General features: G+C 38.5%; 2 protein-coding genes and 1 pseudogene across 3 annotated transcripts in view; 2 read left to right on the top strand and 1 right to left on the bottom strand.

Annotated features, from left to right (window-relative positions):
- BEX3 (brain expressed X-linked 3) overlaps positions 1-21925 on the top strand; it is a 323487-nt gene that overhangs the window by 150400 nt on the left and 151162 nt on the right. The window lies entirely within an intron of this gene.
- Positions 55-1167, top strand: BEX4 (brain expressed X-linked 4). Its single transcript, XM_077887411.1, has 2 exons — positions 55-213; positions 583-1167. Exon 2 carries the CDS (start codon positions 588-590, stop codon positions 942-944), a length of 357 nt encoding a protein of 118 aa, XP_077743537.1. The 5' UTR covers positions 55-213; positions 583-587; the 3' UTR covers positions 945-1167.
- On the bottom strand, positions 1926-2092 carry LOC144309349 (U4 spliceosomal RNA; annotated as a pseudogene).

Below are 21925 nucleotides of genomic sequence, written 5' to 3'. Positions count from 1 at the left end.
GCGGGGGATGGGGCGGCTGGGGGTGGCGGGGGGGCACGGCCGTGGGGGGCCCGTGAGGGGCTGGGTAGCGTCGGGTCCGCGCGAAGCGTTCGGCCGCCGCAGCCCCCCTGCTGCCACCCCGGCCCTCTGCAGGTGTGCTGGTCCAAGTGTTGCGGCGGCGCACTCGCGGCGAGAATCCGGAGGAGGAGGAGGAGACTGCAAGGATAGGCCCAGGTCGGTGTGGGGGACAGTAGAGGGGGCGTGCGGGGAACGTGTGGAAAACCCTGAGGCCCCAAATTCCCTACCCCTCCCCCCGCCCCAGCGCGTCCTCCATCTTGGTGCCTGCAGAGGCCTGGGAAGGGATCGGCAGGGAAAATGGTGGGCTTTGGGTGGGGGGGGGGGCGGGGAGGGGAGCGACGGGGGCGGGAGGGGGGCTCGGACCGGGGGCCCCCTGGAGGGCGTAGGGAGCCTCTCAGGTGGGAAAATGAAATTTTAAAAAACTGAAGAGATCCAGGGCTTTGAATCTTGGAATGTGCATAGTAGGGCCTCTGTCCTCGGTGCTGATCAGCCCACTAAGAAAATCATTGCTCTTTTGTCTTTTAGGAGCAATGGCGTCCAAAGAGAAACAAGTGGTGAAAAGTGTCAACATGGAAAGTGCCCAGCAGGAAAACGAAGAACAGAGCTCTGTGCAGAATGAAGAGGGATCATGCAATTCGAAAGGGAGTGAAGGCCAGAAGAATGGAAGAAATGTTAAGCTGGGGCGAATGAGACGACTTGTCCCTAATTTTCGATGGGCCATACCTAACAAGAATATTGATCACAATGAAATGGGAGATGATGTGGAAAAGATCGTAGGGCAAATGATGGAGATCAGGAGAAAGACTAAAGAGCAGCAAATGAGGCATCATAAGCGCTTCCAAACTCCTGAACCTGATAATCATTATGACTTTTGCCTTATACCGTGAATCTTAAGGTTTTCCCTGAGGTTAATAATGTGGCCTCTGCTCCACAAGCTTGTAGTTTTGTGATTTACTTTTTCTGTAAACATTTGGTGTTTCCAGTTACCAGTTTGTAATTAAATATTGTTTTGTCTCTGTAAAACTTTCTGTCCAGCAGGGCAATTTCACCCAGTTTTAGAAAGAACTATTCTTTTCATAATTGAAATTAATAAAGCAGTTGAAACAGCAATCTTCCACTTTCACCCTAGTCTTTATTTTATAATACTACTTTTTCTCTCCTAGCTACCTAAACGCAAAATCTCTAGTCTTTGACTGTTTTTGTTGTTGTTGTTTCCATCCAATGAACAAGGAAGGATCATACTCCTAACTCAATATCTGATGTAATTTTAACAATGTATGTGCTCTACTGTTTTTCAAGGAGTATGAGTCTTCCACCTGCATAAAAACACCTTGGGAAAGGGAGATTTGAGAATATAGAATATCTGGCTTCTGTCCTCCAGATACACAGATGGGCACTCCAGAATCTCCCATTTTTTAGCAAGCTTTCCAGGTAAATCTAGTGTACACCTCTAATTTGAGAACACTGGTATGTATGTATGTATGCATCTATCTATGTACATAGGTGTATGTTGTTAAGTGTGAGCAATAAAGTAAAATTAAGAATGCTTACCTGAATTCAATGGACAAAAACATTAAAAAGGAAAAGTACAAGACCTTAAAATAGACATTATAAGAGGGGTGAAGGTAGTGGTAGATTAGGGTACTGAAGTTAAGAGATGCTAAGTACCAAGCTACCCCCTACTATATATCTGGCCTGGGCCATTTTCTAGAAGACCTTGTCATCTGGGGATAAGAGCATATTTGACTTACAAGTGATAAGCTGAGGAAGGTCTAAGAGACTCAGTAACATTGAGGCTGTTTTTAAATTTTTTTAGTATATTTCCAATACAGAAACTTGTTTATAGGAAAGTGGAGAGAAAGCTTAAAGACTTGGCAATCCAAAAAAAAAAAAAAAGACTTGGCAATCCAGTATTTTTCAAAGTGACAATTGCCACCCATTATGGCTCTTTTTTTTCATTATGGCTCTTTTCAATTAGCAATAATCGTGCCTCGGATAAACCTCATTGGCTACGATACTGCCACTGCGCAAAGCTCATTATGGCTCTTAAAATTAGTTTTGTGGGTCACAACAAGCAATCTTCAACACCAACAAAAAAACCAGTCCATTGCCCATGAGTAGTAGTAAGGATTATTTTGAGGGGTGCCTGGGTGAATTAGTAGGTTGATCATCTGACTTGGTTTTGGCTCAGGTCTTGATCTCATGGGTTCTGAAATCAGGCTCCATGCTCAGTGGGGAGTCTGAGATTCTCTCCTGCCCCTCTAAAGTAAATATCTTTTTAGAATATTTTATTTATTTGTTTGAGAGAGATAGGGAGGAGCATAGGGAGAAGCAGACTCCACTGAGCAGGGAGCCAGATATGGGACTGCATCCCAGAATTCTAGGATCATGACCTGAGATACTTAACCAACTGAGCCACCCAGGTACCTGTAAATTAATCTTTTTAAAAAGTTATTTTAAGAAACTTTTTTTACATGTAGGAAATATAGCCTTATAAAATGTATTTCTAAATGTAGGTTACAAGGTAAAAGAAACTGGTACAGCTGCTCTGGAAAACAATATGAAAGTTCCTCAGAAAGTTAAAAACAAAGCTATCCTACAACCCAGCAATTGCACTACTAGGTATTTATTGAAAGATATAGTGATTCAAAGGGGCACATGCACCCCAATGTTTATAGCAGCAATGTCCACAATTGACCAAAATATGGAAGGAGCCTAGATATCCATTGACAGATGAGTGGATAAAAATGTAGATACCGTATCTTTGTATGTGTATATATATATTAACTTTATATATATTATAATATACATAAACTCCAGCACCTTTCTCTGCCACTAAACACACACACACTGGAATATTACTCAGCCATCAAAAAGAATGAAATCTTGCTATTTGCAATGATGTGGATAAAACCAAAGGATACTATGCTAAGTGAAATAAGTCCTTCATAGAAAGATAAATACCATATGATTTCATTTGTGGAATTTAAGAAACAAAACATGAACACAGGGGAAGGGAAGGAAAAATAAAATAAGACAAAAACAGGGAGGCAAACCATAAGACTTAACTCTAGGGAATAGACTGAGGGTTTATTGGGGGAAGGGGTGGTGGGGGGATAACTGGCAGATGCGCATTTAGAAGGGCAATTGAACCATTGGGTGTTCTATGCAGCTGATGAATCACTGAATTCTCCCTCAAACTAATAATACAGTATATGTTAATTAAATTGAAATTAAAATTTTTGTCTTAAATCACTAATTCAAACTTCATTTCACAGTGAAGAAACTAGGTAAGGAAACGGTTTTCCCAAGTTCACACAACCAGTTAGTGGTAGAGCTGAGACCACAGTCCCCAGTTCAGGATGCTTATATCCTTCCCACAGTACCTCCACGAGGCATGATTTGGAAATATATGTGTGCTCATTGCCAGTGTGTGCATTAACAAACGTACAACTTAAACAAAATCACTGTTTATTTGTTCACACTTAAGTCATCAGATTCCCTGCATGTTTAATTGGCAAACACTTAATGAGAGCTCTGTGCCCCTTACAACCTTTTGGAGCTGGAATGATCTTTCAGCTTCTGTCTAGAAGAAGAGGATGATGGAGATTCTGATCTGGAAATGCAAGGTGGTGAACTTAGGCAATTCATAAAGGCTAGCTGATTGAAGTTCATGAGTGGCCTTTTGGTCCTTCTGAAAATCAATACTATACCTTTCCATACACCAGTCCCAGATTTCCCAAGGTAGCCTCAATTTTAAAAAATCTGTGGGTGGAGAGTGAGATTAGAACTTAATGGGTGGAAGGAGAACTGAAGGAAGCCTCCCACCAGGGTTCTTTGGGGGTGGTGGGAGATGAGGACAGACTTTCCAAAAGAAGTAAAGGTCAATGTTGGGGTTCAGAATGAGATTTTTTGAAAGAACTGAAATAAAGCCCCCTTCTTTGGTGTTTCTGAGGGAGATGAAGTCAGAACTTTCTAGAAGTGGTAAAGGTCAGGGAACAAGGTTACAATATGATTGGTTGAAGGAGAACCAAATTAAGACACCTCTCCTGGAAGTTTCTCTGATGGTCAGGTATAAGTCCAGAACTTTCTAGAAACATAAAATTCAGGGACCATGATCAGAACATGACAGAAGACAAACAAGCATCCTTTTCTGAGTGTTTCAGCAAAGGTGGAGGAATGAGAACAGAATTTTGGAAAAAGTAATAGCCAGGGGAAAAAGTAAAAGTCACCAAGTCAGAAGGTGATTGAAGGAGAACTGAGTTACTTTAGTGAATCCACACATCCCATGGGAGGGTCAATCTTGGTGGGTAATATATTCTGACTCTTTAAGGTGACCATAGAGATAGATGTATTATATGGAAGTGTCCCTAAAGAGGCTGGCAAGAAAATAAATATGAAAACAAAACCAAAAAATGAATCAGCCAGGAATAACAAACTAATGCATTCATCCCTATCACTCATTTATGTGTTCATGTTTGTAACTATTTAGTTTCTCGAGGAATATGTGTATGATTTTATAGATTTTGAGGCAAGGCTTTGGATAGAAGCCCAGTAATTAAAAACACAAAGAGATCTCTAAGAAGAGTCTTCCAAAAGCATATGTTGTCATCTTCAATTAACAGAAAATGGAGATCTCATTGAGGGATACTTTAAAGAGGCCACCAAGGAAAAAATTGAACTTATAATGAAAAAAGTAAAATAAACGAAGTATCAGGAGAAGAAAACACCAATACAAGTTATCACTTCCAGTCCTTTCAGTCTGTGTCTACGTGTGAGTAATTATTTAGCTTTATAAAGGTATAAAGTTTAAAAAGACCTAAACTATGCAATTTGATCTGTGTTATGTATATTGAAGCCTATGAAATCATGACCACAATGAAAATAGCAAACATTTCCATTATTTCTGAAAGTCTCTTTCTTCCCATTTGTAATCTATCCCTCCTTCCACCCGCATCCTCAAGCAACCTCTGGTCTGCTTTCTGTCCCTATATTTTGTTTTTTGCAATACTTTTTATATCACAGAGCATATACTCTTATTTTTATCTGGCTTCATTCATTCAACATAATGATTTTGCATGTAATAATAGCATATTCCTTTCTACTGCTAAGTGGTATTCCATGATATGGTGAATGTTTATCCATTCATCTCTTGATGGATACTTCGGTACTTTCCAATTTTGGGCTATTACAAATAAATAAATTTATTTACAAGTAAATAAATTGTACTTCATAATATTTGTGCATTGACAAGTATTCATCAGTCAATGCACACTTGGGCTCTTTCCATAGTTTGCCTGTTGTAAATAATGCTGCTATAAACATTGGGATGAATATATTCCCTTGAATAATGTTTTTGTATTCTTTGGATAAATACCTCTTGGTGAAATTGCTGGATCATAGGGTAGTTCTACTGTTAACTTTTTGAGGAAACTCCATACTGTTTTCCACAGTGGCTGCACCAGTTTGCATTCCCACCAAAAAGTTAAGAGTATTCCCTTTATCTGCATCCTCACCACCACCTGTTTTTTTCTGTGTTGTTGATTTTAGCCATTCTGACAGGTGTGAGAGGCTATTTCATTGTAGTTTTGATTTGTATTTCCCTGATGATGAATGATGTTGAGCATCTTTTCATGTGTCTGTTAGAAATCTAAACCACTCTAAAAAGGTGTGTATTACATTGTAGCTTTAATTTTTATTTCTCTAGTGACTAATCATGTTCAGCATCTTTTCGCGTACTTATTATTCATATATCTTCTTTTGCGAAATAATTTGTTCAAATATTTTGCTAATATTTTTTAAGATTTTTATTTATTTGAGAGAGAGAGAGAGCATGAGCATTAGTAGTGGAGGGGCAGAGGGAGACGGAGAAGCAGGCTTTCTGCTGGGCAGGGAGCCCAAATCTGGGCTCAATCCCAGGACCCTGGGATTACAACCTGAGCTGAAGGCAGACCCTTAACCAACTGAGCCACCCAGGTGACCCAATATTTTGCTAATTTTAAAAAATTTGGTTGTTTGTCCTCTTACTACTGAGTTGCAAGATTTATTTATAAATTCTATATTCAATTTCTTTGATATATATGTTATACACTTTTCTGTCTTGGTTTGCCTTTTCATTTACTTAATGATTTCTTTCAAGACCAAAAGTTGTAAATTTGCATGAAGTACATTTAATCCACTTTTCCTTTTTATAATTGTGTCCTATTTAAATAATGTGTTGCCTAATCCAAGGTTATGAAGACTTTATCCCATATTTTACTCTAATAGTTTTATAGTTTTAGGCTTTTTATTTTGTTTTATGAACCATCTCATGTTAATTTTCGTTTAAGGTATGAAGTAAACTCTCGTGTTCATTTTATTCCATATTGATATTGGACTAATACAGCACCATTTGTTGAGAAGACTTTCCTTTCTCCATCCTATAGCCTTTGTACTTTTGTCAAAAATTAAGTACTCAGACATATGTAGGTATATTTTTATACTTTCTATTTTGTTTTATTGATCTATATATGTATTTTTTCACCAATATTTTTTTTTAATTTTTATTTATTTATTTATGATAGTCACAGAGAGAGAGAGAGAGAGAGAGACAGAGACAGAGACACAGGCAGAGGGAGAAGCAGGCTCCATGCACCGGGAGCCCGATGTGGGATTCGACCCTGGGTCTCTAGGATCACACCCTGGGCCAAAGGCAGGCGCTAAACCGCTGCGCCACCCAGGGATCCTCTTTTTTCACCAATATTAAACTCTCTTGATTGCTGTAGCTTAATAGTAAGTCGTGAAACAAGGTAGGGAAACTCCTGCTACTTTGTTCTTCTCTATTAAAATTGCTTTGGATATTCTAGGTCCCTTGGATTTTCATACAAATTTTAGAATCAGCTAATTATCTTTTTAAGCCAGCAAGAATTCTTATTGGGATTGGTTTTAATCTGTACATCAGTTTGGTGAGAATAGCTATATTAATAGTTTCAGGGATCCCTGGGTGGCGCAGCGGTTTGGCGCCTGCCTTTGGCCCAGGGCGCGATCCTGGAGACCCGGGATCGAATCCCACATCGGGCTCCCGGTGCATGGAGCCTGCTTCTCCCTCTGCCTGTGTCTCTGCCTCTCTCCCTCTCTCTCTCTCTCTCTCTGTGTGTGTGTGTGACTATCATAAATAAATAAAAATTTAAAAAAAAAATAGTTTCAATATGTGAACATTGTATGACTTCTATTATTCAAATCTTATTAAATTCTCCAAACAGTGTTTTGTAGTTGTCATCATAGGGGTCTTGTACATATTTTGTTACATTTATTCCTAGGTATTTTTATCTTTTTTGTTGCTGCTATAAATGGAATTTTTACATTTAATTTCCCAATTGTTTGCTGCTGCTACTACATAAGAATAAAATTGATTTTTCTATATTAACCTTGTATCTTATGACATTGCTAAATTCATTTATTATTTCTAGTAGCTGATTCTAGATTCCCTGCAGCTTTCTACATAAGCATTTATACCATCTGCAAATAGGGACAGTGTTTCTTGAAAGGAAAAACACAAAAACAGGGGTCTTGTCACAGCATTCAAGGACAAGGCCCCTCGCTGGGGTCTCCATAAACTGAATGAAGCTGAAAACTCCGTGAGTCTTTCACATAAGGTGTCTTCTCCTTTTTTCTCAGTTTTGTAAGTTTCCCACACTTACCATAATTAGTCAAGTATAGCTTCATGTAAATGACCTATTCAGGTCCTTTCTGGTAAGGATATCTGAGAAGGATGCCAGGGCCCAGGAATTGCATTTGGAAAGCAGCAGGACATGTGTAGAGAACAATGTAAAATGTAGGTGGCTTCTGACCATCAGGCCAAACATTTCCAAGTGAATGGCAGAATCTGGTCCAGTAGTAAACCAGTCAGGAGGACCAATTTCTGCATAAAGGTTAGACAAGAGCAGAACCACTGGGGATGTGTCCCTTAGGTACTTTGTACCCACTAGCAAGGCTATTATAAAAAAAAAAGCCAAAAAACAATAACAAGTGTTGCTGAGGATGTGGAGAATTGTAACCTTCATACATTGCTGGTGGGAATATATAACCATGCAGTCGCCATGGAAAACAGTTTGGCAATTCTTCCAAAGAGAAAGATAGAGATACCATGTGACCTAGCAATTTCCTTGGATGTATATACTCAAGATAATTGAAAACCTATGTTCACAAAACTTTTACACAAATGCTCATAATAGTGAAAAAGTGCCAACAACCCAAATGTCCATTAACTGAGAAACCAATAAACAAAAATGTGGTATATTCATATAGTAGAATATTATTCAGTACACATAAAATAAGATGAAGTCCTGATAAAGGCTACAATATGGATAAACCTCAAAAACATTATGCTAAATGAAAGCCAAACACAAAAGGCCACATATTGTATGATTCCATTTATATGAAATATTCAAAATAGACAAATCTGTTGAGACAAAAGTAGAATAATGGTAGTAACTGGGAGAGGATGAAAATGAGGAATGACTACTAAAGGGTATAGTTTATATACTTCTGGAGGAGAAGAAGCCCAGAGTGATGGCAGGCACCGTGAAGCTGCAGGACAAGCAGCGGCTAGCCCAGGAGGAGGAGAATGAAGCCAAGCGCCTGGCCATCATGATGATGAAGAAGCGGGAGAAGTACCTTTATAACAAGATCATGTTTGGCAAGAGGTGCAAAATCCGAGAGGCCAACAAACTGGCAGAGAAGCGGAAAGCCCATGATGAGGCTGTGAGATCTCAGAAGAAGGCCAAGAAGATCAGGCCAGTGTGAGTGGTAGCAGCCTTTTGATGAGCGAGGCCCGTGGCCCTGCTCCTGGCAGCTGGACTTGGCACAGGCAGGCCAGAGGACCCGGGCTTGGTGGCAGGACCAGAGCCTCTTCTGTTTTCATCCCTTTCCTCCCCCTGCTGGCGCTGGCTTCCTCTTATGCTCTCTGGCTGGAACCCCAGCCGCCGTTGGATGGAGCTCCCTGTTGGTGGCTGGGCAGAGGAGAGGCCTCTGATGTTCCCAGGAGTCAGTGACATGGGGGGTAGCCCCTCACCAGCTGCTCCTGTTCCTCCTGGCTTTCTGCAGCACCCCCCTCACCCCATGGTTGGACCTGTAATTCTGCTGCTGTGATGGGGTGTGGGTGGGGAAGCATTTGTTATTAAACTGCTGGAGTTTTGGGAAAAAAAAAGAAAAGAAAAAAATCAGACTTGTACAAAATAGATGCTGGACACTCCTGTACTGAAAGATGTGATCTCCTTTCTGCTAATTCGGCCTGGTGACTTGGAGTCACCAATATAGGAAATTGCAGGGTTAGATAAAATCGTGAAAGCTCATCCCAAAGATGACACACTGACTCTGCAGGCAGGAGAAACACTTGAGCAAGCCAGACGAGGACCATCACAGACCATTGTCCTGTGTTTCTTTCTGGGGTATGAAAAAGGCGAACAGCAATAGTCAGAATGGACAATTTACTATAAATCAATAAAATAGTTTAGTCATCTCCAAATAGAAAAATATATAAACAGTAGCATGGACATATTTAGATATAAAAAGACTTTTAATATATGATAAAGTTGGTATGTCAAATCTGAAAAGAGCCATGTCATTCAATATATTTTCTCATTTCTTTATGTTATGCTAACTTGGTAACCAGCAAATTAATGTGTCTTCTAGAACTAGACCCAAAGGGGAAGCATTTTATTTTCAACATCCTCCCCATTAAGAGGTGTTGCTGAATGAATTTACACCTATGTATGACATGACAAAAGTTTGTAACAACCAGTCTTGCCATCTAAGAGTAAGGAATACAAGCTAGAATCCCAGGACCTCTATTTACAAGGTATATGATCTTGGAAAACTTCTGAGTCTTAGCTTTCTCATCTATCGATTAGGATCAATGATATCCGATTGTGGTTGCAAGATATTTGGAGAAGAAGAATATTCATAGTATCTACTTGTGATATTATTGCAAAGTCCTGACTCAGGAGGTCTACGAATAGTATTTCAACTGATTCAGGTCTTGTAATTAAGAGGGAATCCAGACTATCTAGTGGCTCATACCAGCCCTCTGTTTGCCATACCTAGGGTTTTAGGGTAACCCAAATCAAGTAAGAAATTAGTGGGATACATATCCATGCTCTCCTAGTAATACTTACATGTCAAAATTGGCTAAGTACGTTTTTTAGATAAGTAGCTGGAGTTTATTGTTCTTTCCTTCATTCTTTCTTTTCTTCTCAGTTTTTTTAAATTCCAGTATAACTAATGTACAATGTTTTATTAGTTTCATGTGTAGAATATAGTGATTCAGTAATACTATACATTACTCAGTGCTCATCACATAGGCTAAGTACTTTTAAAAGCATTTCCCAAATCTCAGAGGCTTAGCAAACTGAAAATTTCTCAGTCAGATAGCATTGCAATACAGATGGAAGGGAGTGGAAATGCAGTCGTTCAGGGAGCAAGGTGGCAGGAACTTGGCAGAAATCTCCACCATCTTCAACATGTGACTTCCAATATTGCATCCAGCTGGAAGATAGAAGGAGAGAGAGGGCTCATGGGAGATTATGATGGAGTTTTCTGCTCACATTCTAATGGCCACAAAACAGTCAATGCATAGCTGTCTGAGAAAGGCACTCCATAAGTATGAACCTAGGATGAAATGCAACAGGATTTAACACATATATTGTCTCTGTCATAGTTTCACAGGATCAATTAGCTACTAACAAAAATTCCTAATTCAAACTATTCTGTCTACCATAACATTCTTGATACATGTAAAGTTAACTAAGCTTTCCTTGTCTATGGTGGTTAATTGCAGCTTCTTAGTTTATCCTACCCTGAGATCCTTGCATAACTACTGAAAACAAGAGGCTATGCCAACTTTAAGAATCACTCCCAGCATCCTCCTCATCCTAATGAGAATATCTATTATAAGATTTTCAAAATATGCTTGCCTAATTACTGCTCAATTTCTGTTAAAGATAACATCTTCTAGCCCTCTCTTTATTTTTTTATTTTTTTTTAATTTGTGATAGTCATACAGAGAGAGAGAGAGAGAGGCAGAGACATAGGCAGAGGGAGAAGCAGGCTCCATGCACCGGGAGGCCGACGTGGGATTCGATCCCGGGTCTCCAGGATCGCACCCTGGGCCAAAGGCAGGCGCCAAACCGCTGCGCCACCCAGGGATCCCTAGCCCTCTCTTTAGACATAGTTAGGGAGTAGATGAGCACATAATACATGATAAGCACACTCCAACATTCCCTTTCCCATAACTCTTTAGATTAGTTACATTGCTCATACTGAGCAATTTCTTTTTTTTTTAATTTTTTTTATTTATTTATGATAGTCACAGAGAGAAAGAGAGAGAGAGGCAGAGACATAGGCAGAGGGAGAAGCAGGCTCCATGCACCGGGAGCCCGACGTGGGATTCGATCCCGGGTCTCCAGGATCGCGCCCTGGGCCAAAGGCAGGCGCTAAACCGCTGCGCCACCCAGGGATCCCTCATACTGAGCAATTTCTTTCTTAAAAAATGATTTTATTTATTTATTAGAGAGAGAGCATGAGTACCGGAGCAGACTCCCCGCTGAGCAAGAAGCCTGACATGGGGCTCAATCCCAGAATCCTGAGATCATGACCTGAACCAAAGGCAGACACTTAACCAACTGAGCCACCCAGGCATCCTGTTAGCAATTTCTGATATACCAACATTTTTGGTGTGATATATCAGGAGGCCATAGTTCAGTCAACCAACTGAGCAAACAATTAGAATCTAGCTGAATGAGATAGCACATTGAATTTAAAATCTCTGCTATGTCACACATATTGATGAATTCAGCTGAATTTATTACTAATTATTTGGCATATACTACATACCTGGTGCTGTTTGAAGTGTCAGGGAATCACAACACTAAATAAAACAGCAAAAAAATGTCTTCATGGAACTTGAATTCTTGTTGGTAAAACAAGAAAAGGCTCAGGAGGAAGTATCTGAAGGAAGTAAGGGAGTGATCTAGGCAGATATTTGAGGGTAAAGTTTTCCAAGGAAATAGCAAATGCAAGTTGCCTGTAAGTTGAAAGATGCCTGACAAAAGTAGCCAAAATTAGGTCCTTTTCCATTATCTAATATTCTTAGAATCTATTCTCACACATATTCTTAAAATTGTTGCAAATGTAGCAAATACATTGAACAAGTAGGATTTGTAGAATACTATAATAAAACATTTTTTCTACCTGCTACCCATGCAAACCTGCCCTTGGCACTAGTTCTCCTATCCCTTAAGTAAAATCTAGCATATGTCGCATGACTTTCCTGCTTGCCCTATATGTAAAAAAATCTTCCTGTCAGTTCAAGTCACAAAACAGTTTCCATTCGAGGCACCTGGCTGGCTCAGTTGGAGTAAGCAGTTCTAAATCTTGGGAACATGAGTTTGAGCCCCACATTCAGTGTAGAGATTGCTTAAATAAATAAACTTTAGGTAGAAAGCCTCTCCTTTGCTCTCCTGCCCACCACTCCCTTGCAGTGTATTCAATAAACTTCCATCTCCTTTAAAATAAACAAACAAATGAACTTGAAAAGCAAACAACAGTTTCCATTTGATGAAGGCAGACAGAAAATAAGATTAAAGTCCTATATAACTGGAACTGTTATGGTCATCTAGTACCCGCACATTCTAGGCTGTGAAGGTATTTAAAGTTAATTCCTTCCCTTGTATGATTCCTTTATGGTTTCTATAGGGAGTTCCCCATTGTTGAGAATCTCTTACCTGCACTTCTCTTGAACTGGGCAAATACATATCCCTGAGCTAGTCACTTTAGACCACTTCATTAGCCTATACTTCCAGCAGTATATCCAGGTTGTTTCTGCTAAGGTTTCCTTGATCCTCCAGAAGACTATCATGACCTAGATCAATGACCTCCCCAAACTAGCTCTGTCTCCTGTATGGCTCATGTTATGTCTATGGGAACCACTCACACATTATTTGTGCAATGTAACTCCCAAATTCAAGGAGTCCAGTCTCCCCAAATGTTCTTCAGTCTTATGTCAAAGTAACTAGCTGGTCTTACCTTTTAGGTTTCTCAGGGATGAGCTAGATACCTTGAGTGTTAACAAGTTCCAGGGGCTCTAAATACACCTATTGAAGCTTTTGGCCTTTGGCATGAAAACAGCTACTCCTTCTCTATAATGGAAGCACCCATGAAATGCAACGGTTCTCACTAGAAGTTGTCTTCTAATCACCAACAATCTTTTTAACCTCTCAAATGCCTTTTGTAGGCAGAAAATGTGCAGTTATCTAAGGGTTACCAACTCAGTACTCATCCAAGTCCTTTTGTATGACCTCAGTTTTTCGTGGACTTTCAGGAAGCTATAAGTCTAGTTATTTTCTACAGTGTCCTTTGATTTGATTTTGCCTGATATTTCTTCTTGAATGGATTCAGGTTATGCATATCGAGCATACTCTGAAAACTATAAAATGCTGATGAAAGAAATTCAAGACAACACAACACATATTCTATACTGAAGGATAATAAAGAGGCCTTTCAGCAAAATGCAATAGATGATTCTGAATTGAATGCCCTTTTGCTATAAAGTCTCTGAACGGTAAAAATTTGTTGGGGTCTAAGTTTATATCATAGTGATATATCAATGTTAATTTTCTGATTTTGATAATTATATTGTGGATATGTAGGGAAGTGTGTTTGTGGGAAATGTGCACAAAAAGATGTTTGGGGTTATATTCATTTTCTTCTTCTGTGTAAGAGATTACCATGAATTCAGCAACTTAACATAACACTCCTCTATTAGCTCATAGTTTTGTTTCTTTTTTAAAGATTCTTTTTTTAAATTTATTTATTCAGAGAGAGAGAGACTGAGAGGCAGAGGGAGAAGCAGGCTCCATGCAGGGAGCCCGACACAGGATTCGATCCTGGGTCTCCAGGATCAGACCCGGGGATGCAGGCGGCGCTAAACCGCTGCGCCACCAGGGGTGCCCTAGCTTGTAGTTTTATAGATTAGTAGTCTTGGCTAGTTTCCTGTCTAGGGTCTCACGAGGCTGAAATGAAGGTCTTAACTGTCCTGGGCTCTTATCTGGAGGATCTGAAAGAATCCTCTTCCAACTTTATTCAGGTTCTTAGCAAAACTCAATTCCTTGCAATGGTAGAATTAATATCCCCACTCAATTCCTTGCAATGGTAGAATTAATATCCCCATCTCTTTGCTGACTTTTGACAAGTCATTGCTCTCAGATCCTAGAGGTTTCTCTATGATCCTTGCACTTGGCCCCTGCCATCTGCAAAGTAAAAAATGGTAATGTATCTAAGCATTATTATGCTTTTGTCAACAACCATATAAAGCTTTCTCCTTTGCAAGGGCTTATGTGATTATATTAGGCCCACCTGGGAGATCTCCTTTTTACCATATGATGTAAGGTAATTGTAGGAGTAACACCAGGAGGTGAAAGTCATAGAGCCATCTTAAAATTCTGCCTACCATAGGGTGGATGGGGCATTAAACTAGCAACTTACTCTCAAATGATTCAGGGGAAAAGTTCTCTACACTATATTTGCAAATTTTCCATAATTTTGTAATTTTTCTTTAAAACTGAAGAATTAAAAGTAAACACAAAAATTTATACAATGTGGTTCTGGTTCCAAGTAAGATGGAATACACATATTCTGACTCTCTCTAGTTCTAAACACAGATATGAAAAACAGACAGAATGCATGGTACAGCTATTTGAGGTTTCCATAACATAGTAAAAAATAATATTTAATGTCCAGTATACAAACCAAAATTACCCAGGATGTAAGAAACCATGAAATTCTCAAAAGCATGGAAAAGGGCAATCAACAGACAATAAGACGAGATAACAGATACTGTAAATATTTGATAGACTTTCAAATGTCTATTATAAAAAATGCTCAAGTCATCACTCTTAAAAACCTCATTAAAACTAAAATTATGAGCAAAGAAATAGAAGATATAAAAAAGAGTTTAGTTCTTTATGAGCAAAAAGATGTTCCCCTAGAGACTCCAAGAAAGGAATACAGCCCTGTCAACATCTTGATTCTTGGCAAATGAGATCCATGTCAGACTTCTGACCTAGATAATTATGAGACAATATAAGTTTGATATCTAAAATAATATACTAGGTTTGTGGTAATGTTTTATGGCAGCAATAGAAAACTAATACAGAAGAGGAGGAAATATGTCCCAACTCATTTTACAACAACCAAATCAGAGAAATTTAGTACCAATAAAGAAAACTAAGACCAGTCTCCCACATATTACCAGATTAAATTTCTCTTTCTCACACACACAACCAAGTGAAGTTTATCCCAAGAATGAAAAGCGAATTCAATATTTGAAAATCAATCAATGTAATCTACCACATTAAGAATCTAAAGAAAGAAAACTACATGAGAATAGCCATAGATGCAGAGAAGTCTTGACAGAATCCAGCATCTATTAATGATAAAAACTCTCAATTAACTATGAATAGAAATCAACTTCCACAACCTGATAAAGATCTTCTACAGAAACACCCAATGCACATGTTTATGGTAAGGAACTGAATATTTTCTCACCAGCCTGGGAATAAGGCATGTATATCCACCCTCAGCAGTCTCCCTCAATATCATAATGGAAGTCTTCTCCAGTACAACAGGCCAAAAAAAAAAAAAAAAAGAAATAAAAAGCATACAGATTAGAAAGTAAAAATAAAAATTTCTTGGGAGGCTCAGTGGTTGAGCGCCTGCCTTCGGTCCATGGCATGATCCTGGAGTCCTGGGATCAAGTCCCACATGAGACTCCCTGCATGACCCTGCTTCTCACTCTGCCTAATTCTCTGCCTCTCTCTCTCTCTCTCTCTCTCCCATGAATAAATAAAATCTTTTAAAAAATATAAAAATAAAAATTTCCCATGTGACTTTGTGTGGCAACTATACTTCAAAAATAAAGAAAGAAAGAAAGAAAGAAAGAAAGAAAGAAAGAAAGGAAGAAAATTTTCCCCATTTGTGGATGACATTATTGTCTATAGGAAATCCCAGGGCACCTGGGTGGCTCAGTTGGTTGAGCATCTGACCCTTTGTTTCAGCTCAGTTCATGATTTCATGGGTCATGATCTCGTGGATTGTGAGGTTGAGCCCTGAGTCAGGCTCCCTGTTCAGTGGGGAGTCGGCTTGAAGATTCTTTCCTTCTGCCCCTCCCCCCACTTGTTCACTCACTCTCTCGCTCTAAAATAAATTAAATCTTTTTTTAAAAAAGATTTTACTTATTTATTCATGAGAGAAAGAGGCAGAGACACAGGCAGAGGGAGAAGCAGACTCTCCGCAGAAGCTCGATGTGGGACTAGATCCCAGACCGTGGGATTAGGCCCGGAGTCAAAGGCAGATGCCCAACCACTGAACCACCCAGGCGTCCCACAAATCAAATCTTAAAAAAAAAGAAAATCCCAAGAAATATATATTCAAAATGAAGAAATATAGCCAAAACAACTAGAAATGCATAGCCAAAAATATGAACTTCAATACCTACCTCACAACTTACAGAAAAATTAACTCAAAATTCAAAATATATTTCTTTCTTTCTTTCAATATTTATTTATTTATTAATTAGAGAGAGAGAGTCAGAGACACAGGCAGAGAGAGAAGCAGGCCCCTCGCAGGGAGCCTGATGTGGGACTCGATCCCCGGACCAAGGTCATGCCCTGAGCCCAAGGCACTCTCCACCACTGAGCCACCGAGGCGTTTCCAAAATATATCTAAATGTATATATGTTAATGTATTAAATGTGAATGTAATACAAAAAGTATATAAATTCTAGAAGAAAACATAGAATTTTTGTGTGATCTTGACTTTGGCAATGAGCTTTCAGATATTACAACAAAAGAAAAGTTTTTAGGTATGACATCCATTAAAGAAAAAAAATGAGGGGCACCTGGGTGGCTCAGTTGGTGGCTCAGTGCTCTTATTCACTCTCATTCTCTCTCTCTCCCCTTCTCAAACAAATAAATAAAATCTTTAAAAAAACTAAAGAAAAAATGATAAAATGAACTTTAACAGAATGTCAATCTTTGCTCTATAAAAGACACTGTTAAGAGAGTGAAAAGACAAGCCACACTGGGAGAAAATATTTCCAGATCACATATCTTATAAAAAAACATAATTTAAAGAACTGTTAAAACTTACTAAAAGGAAAAACCTAAATTAAGAAATTGTCAAAATATCTGAACAGTCACTTAACCAAAGAAAATATCAGGATGGTATATAAGCACATATGAAAATATGTTTGATATTGTCAGTCATTAGAGAAATGTGTACTAAAACCACAGTGATGGGGCCCCTGGGTGGCACAGTCGGTTGAGCATCTGATTCTTGGTTTTGACTCAGGTTGTGATATCAGAGTCATAAGACTGATCCCGGTATGAGGTTCTGCACTCAGTGTGGCGTCTGGTTGAGATTCTCTCCCTCTGCCCCTCTCACTCATGCTCTCTCTCTCTCTGAGTAAATAAACAAATCGTCAAAAAGAACACAATGAGATACCAGTGTACACCTATCAGAATGGATAAAATTGAAAAAAAAAACCTACACAATTGCAAATGCTGGTAAGGATGTGGAACATGAGGAATTCCCATGCATTGCTTGCGAAAATACAAATGATACAGATACTTTGGCAAACATATTCACATTTTAATATATAGTTAATCATATGTACACTTAATATATGACCCAGTATGGGATCCCTGGGTGGCGCAGCGGTTTGGCGCCTGCCTTTGGCCCAGGGCGCAATCCTGGAGACCCGGGATCGAATCCCACGTCGGGCTCCCGGTGCATGGAGCCTGCTTCTCCCTCTGCCTGTCTCTGCCTCTCTCTCTCTCTGTGTGACTATCATAAATAAATAAAGAAAAAAATATTTTTAAAAAAATATATGACCCAGTAATTCCACTTGTATGTATTTGTCCAAGTGAATTTCAAATGTATATTCACACAAAAACCTGTACACAAATATTCATAGTAGCATTATTCATAGCAAAATTTAGAAACAATCCAAATGTCCTTCAACATATGAATTTATAAATAATCCTTGGTACATCCATAAAATGGAACACTATTCAGCAATAAAAAGAAACAAAGCCTTGTTTTAGGAATAAATTTGGAGCATTATGCTTAGTGAATAAAATCAGATCTTAAAGGCTACATATAGTATGATTACAGTTACATGATATTCTGGAAAAGGCAAAACTATAGAATCAGAATCAGTTCAGTGGCTTCCAGGTATTGGAGGTGATGAATGTGACAGACAACAAAGGGTCTGCATGAGGAAATTTTTAGGGTGGCGGAACTCTTCTATATGTTAACGTGGTGGCTAATGTACATGTTAAAACCCATAGAACTAGGGGATCCCTGGTAGCTCAGTGGTTTGGCACCTGCGTTTGGCCCAGGGCATGATCCTGGAGTACCAGGATTGAGTCCCACGTTGGGCTCCCTGCATGGAACCTGCTTCTCCCTCTGCCTGTGTCTCTGCCTCTGTATGTGTGTGTGTGTCTCTCATGAGTAAATAAATAAAATCTTTTAAAAACCCCATAGAACTATACACCACAACCAAGGGTGACTCTCCCTATGCCAGTGCTTCTCAATTTTTTTCCCCACTAGGGGACATTTAGCAATGTCTGCAGAAATATTTCGTTCTCACACCATGAAGGTGGGTGCTACTGGCATCTAGTGGGTAGAGATCAGGAATACTGATAAACACCCAACAATACACAGGATAGCCATCCTAACATAGAATAAATCCAGCCCAAAATGCCAGTGATGCCAAGGTTGAGAAACCCTGATATATGAAAAATTTTAAAAATCAACCAGAATGTCAGGAGAATCCAGGATGGAATACAGACTGTAACAAATACATCTAATTGTATTAAAAATGTTTCTTAGTCCATTAGAGCTGCTATAATAAAATACTACAGACTAAGTAGCTAATAAATGACAGAAAGTTATTTCTCACAGTTCTGGAGGCTTGAAGTCCAAGATCAGGGTGCCAGCATGGTTGGGTACTGATGAGGCCCTTTCCTTGGTTGCAGACTGCTGATTTCTCACTGTATCCTCTCATGGTAGAAGGGAATAGGGAGCTCTGTGGAGTCTCATTTATAAGAACATTAATCCCATTCATGAAGGTTCCACACTCATAGTCTAAGCACCTCTTTAAAAGGCTTTATCTCCTGATATGATCATATTGGGCATTAGGACTTCAACATATAAACTTAGTGGTTTGACCTAAGTAACTTTGACAAACAGTGTTTGGCTACTGCAAAGCTAAAAACAAACTGTACTATAGTTGGTATAGTTGTTTCTCACAGAGCATGAAATAGCAATTTATTACATGGGATCCATATGTACAATGGAATATTACTCAGCCATTAGAAATGACAAATACCCACCATTTGCTTCAACGTGGATAGAACTAGAGGGTATTATGCTGAGTGAAGTAAGTCAATGGGAGAAGGACAAACATTATATGGTCTCACTCATTTGGGGACTATAAAAAATAGTGAAAAGGAATAAAGGGGAAAGGAGAGAAAATGAGTGGGAAATATCAGTGAGGGTGACAGAACATGAGAGACTCCTAACTCTGGAAAATGAACAAGGGGTAGTGGAAAGGGAGGTGGTCGGGGGGATGGGGTGACTGGGTGACAGGCACTGAGGGGGGCACTTGAGGGGATGAGCACTGGGTATTATGCTATATGTTGGCAAATCAAACTCCAATAAAAAATATACTAAAAAATTTATTACATGTATAGCAATACGTTGCATGTATATGAGGGTTGAACAAATATGTTAATATAAATAATGGGAGCCAAGTTTCTCATTGTCAGAGAAGTTGCACAGAAGAAAAGATTTAGAGTTAGAGATACCAATATGAACCTGTGTGTGTGTGTGTGTGTGTGTGTGTGTATGCATAGAGTAGTATATATAGATTTACTAGCCCTGTCCACTGAGAGAGCCTAGACACAATGATGCTCCTTTAGCAATAAACACATATAGGGCCCAGATTTTGGCTTCTAAATACTATTTAATAAAAGGAACCAGGAAAAAAAAAAAAAAAGGAACCAGGACTCCTTGGAGAAATGGCTGATCCTAGGGCCAGAGCAGGAAAAATACAAGATTAACTTGGAACATTTTGTAGTACAGAAAGTAAGCAAATTATTTAAAAACCACATGTAAGTATATTAGTTTTATATTGCTACATAATGACCACCAAGGTAGCAGCTTAAAACAGAAGTCCAGGTGGGCTCAACTAGGTTCTTTGTTAGTGACAATAGATAGATAGATAGATAGATAGATAGATAGATAGATAGATAGATAGTAGCATAGGTGAAGCTTCACCTCCTGGGGGGACAAGTATCAAAGAACTTGTTGGTGTATATTTAAAAAAACACATAGTAATTAATTAAAATTTGGAGGGGAGATACTTAGACTATGCAAATATCCCGTTTTTTCTTAAAATTTTACTCATTAAGTTTAGCATTCATCCGTGAGTCTTACATGCAGCAATTACTACTTTGGTGTTCTAATGGTTCAATTCCAGGTAATAAATCTAGTCAGTGTGAGGAATACAGAAAATCACCATTAGAACATTAGAAAGATCTTATAGAGGAAGAACTTGGCAGACATCATCTTAGCCAAGAAATCAAAGTTAACACCACCACTAATAAGTAATAAATAAATCATATTGATATAATATCACATGAATCATGTCACAGAATACCACAGAAAAGGACATACTACCTCTATGTTATTCTTACCTAAATACTGTAATCTTGATAATCATGAGAAAACATCAAACAAGTTCAAACTGAGGGACATACTACAAAATAGCTGACCAGTGCTCTTCAAAAAATGTCAAAGTCACGAAACAAAAGAAAGAGCAACTGTCAGAGAATGTAAGAGAACAGGAGATAACTAAATACAGTGAGTATCTTGTATTGAATCTTGGAACAGAAAAAAAGGACTATGAGGAAAACTTGTTGACATTTGTATAAGGTGTCTAGTTAACAGTATTGAACTAGTGTTAATTTCTTTTTTTTTAATTTCTTAATTTTAATAGGTGAAATATGTTAATATTAGAAGAATCTGGATGAAGGGTATACAGGAACTCCCTTTACTATATTCACAACTATTAAAAAATTATTCCAAAATTAAGGGTTTTTTTTAATGTTTTTAGTTTACTTAATTCTTGTGAGAGCTTATGAAAAAAGGAAGATAAAAGCTTGTAGCAATTTATAAAATTTAATCAGAAGTCTCCCTAAGTTTTTTCATTTACTATATACTGTTTCTTTCAATATGTGTAAAAGAATGTGTTGAGTCAATACACTATTCATGTGTATTTGTGTTGTTTTCAAGTTTCAGTATTATCATTATTGTTCTAATTGACATTCATATGCAAACCTCCCCTTCATAAAAGTGTGCTTATACATTACTCCCACCAACAATATGCTAGTTCTATTTACTGACACTCAAACACAGAATCTTATCAGTTTTTCTAATCTTCTCTGATTTGATGACAAAGGAAGGGTTTATTTTGTTTTTATTTGTATTTCTTCCATTATTAGTTTAGTTACCATTTGATATTTATGCTTTGGTCCTTTATGCTTTCCTTACTGTAAATTTCCCATTCATATCCTTAGTCCTGGCAATGAAAAGAATAAGATGGAGTAACCATTGCTAAGAGAGTTATTTAAAACGGGGTCAACAGGGAAGACATTGAGGAGATGGGGCTTAGGCACATCTTCTGTATCAATTTCTCAGAATTTTTGCTCTACTCAGCTAAAAGCCAAGGCATCTGTTATATGTTAAAATAAACATAAATGGACTT

The sequence above is a fragment of the Canis aureus genome, chromosome X, assembly GCF_053574225.1.
Source record: "Canis aureus isolate CA01 chromosome X, VMU_Caureus_v.1.0, whole genome shotgun sequence".
Classification (NCBI taxonomy): domain Eukaryota; kingdom Metazoa; phylum Chordata; class Mammalia; order Carnivora; family Canidae; genus Canis; species Canis aureus.
Note: the sequence above shows the minus strand (reverse complement) of the source record. Positions and strands in the feature narration are given on the sequence as shown.

What these genes read in the sequence shown, in the direction of transcription:
- BEX4 (XM_077887411.1), top strand. Translation starts at nt 588, where the DNA reads ATGGCGTCCAAAGAGAAACAAGTGGTGAAAAGTGTCAACATGGAAAGT.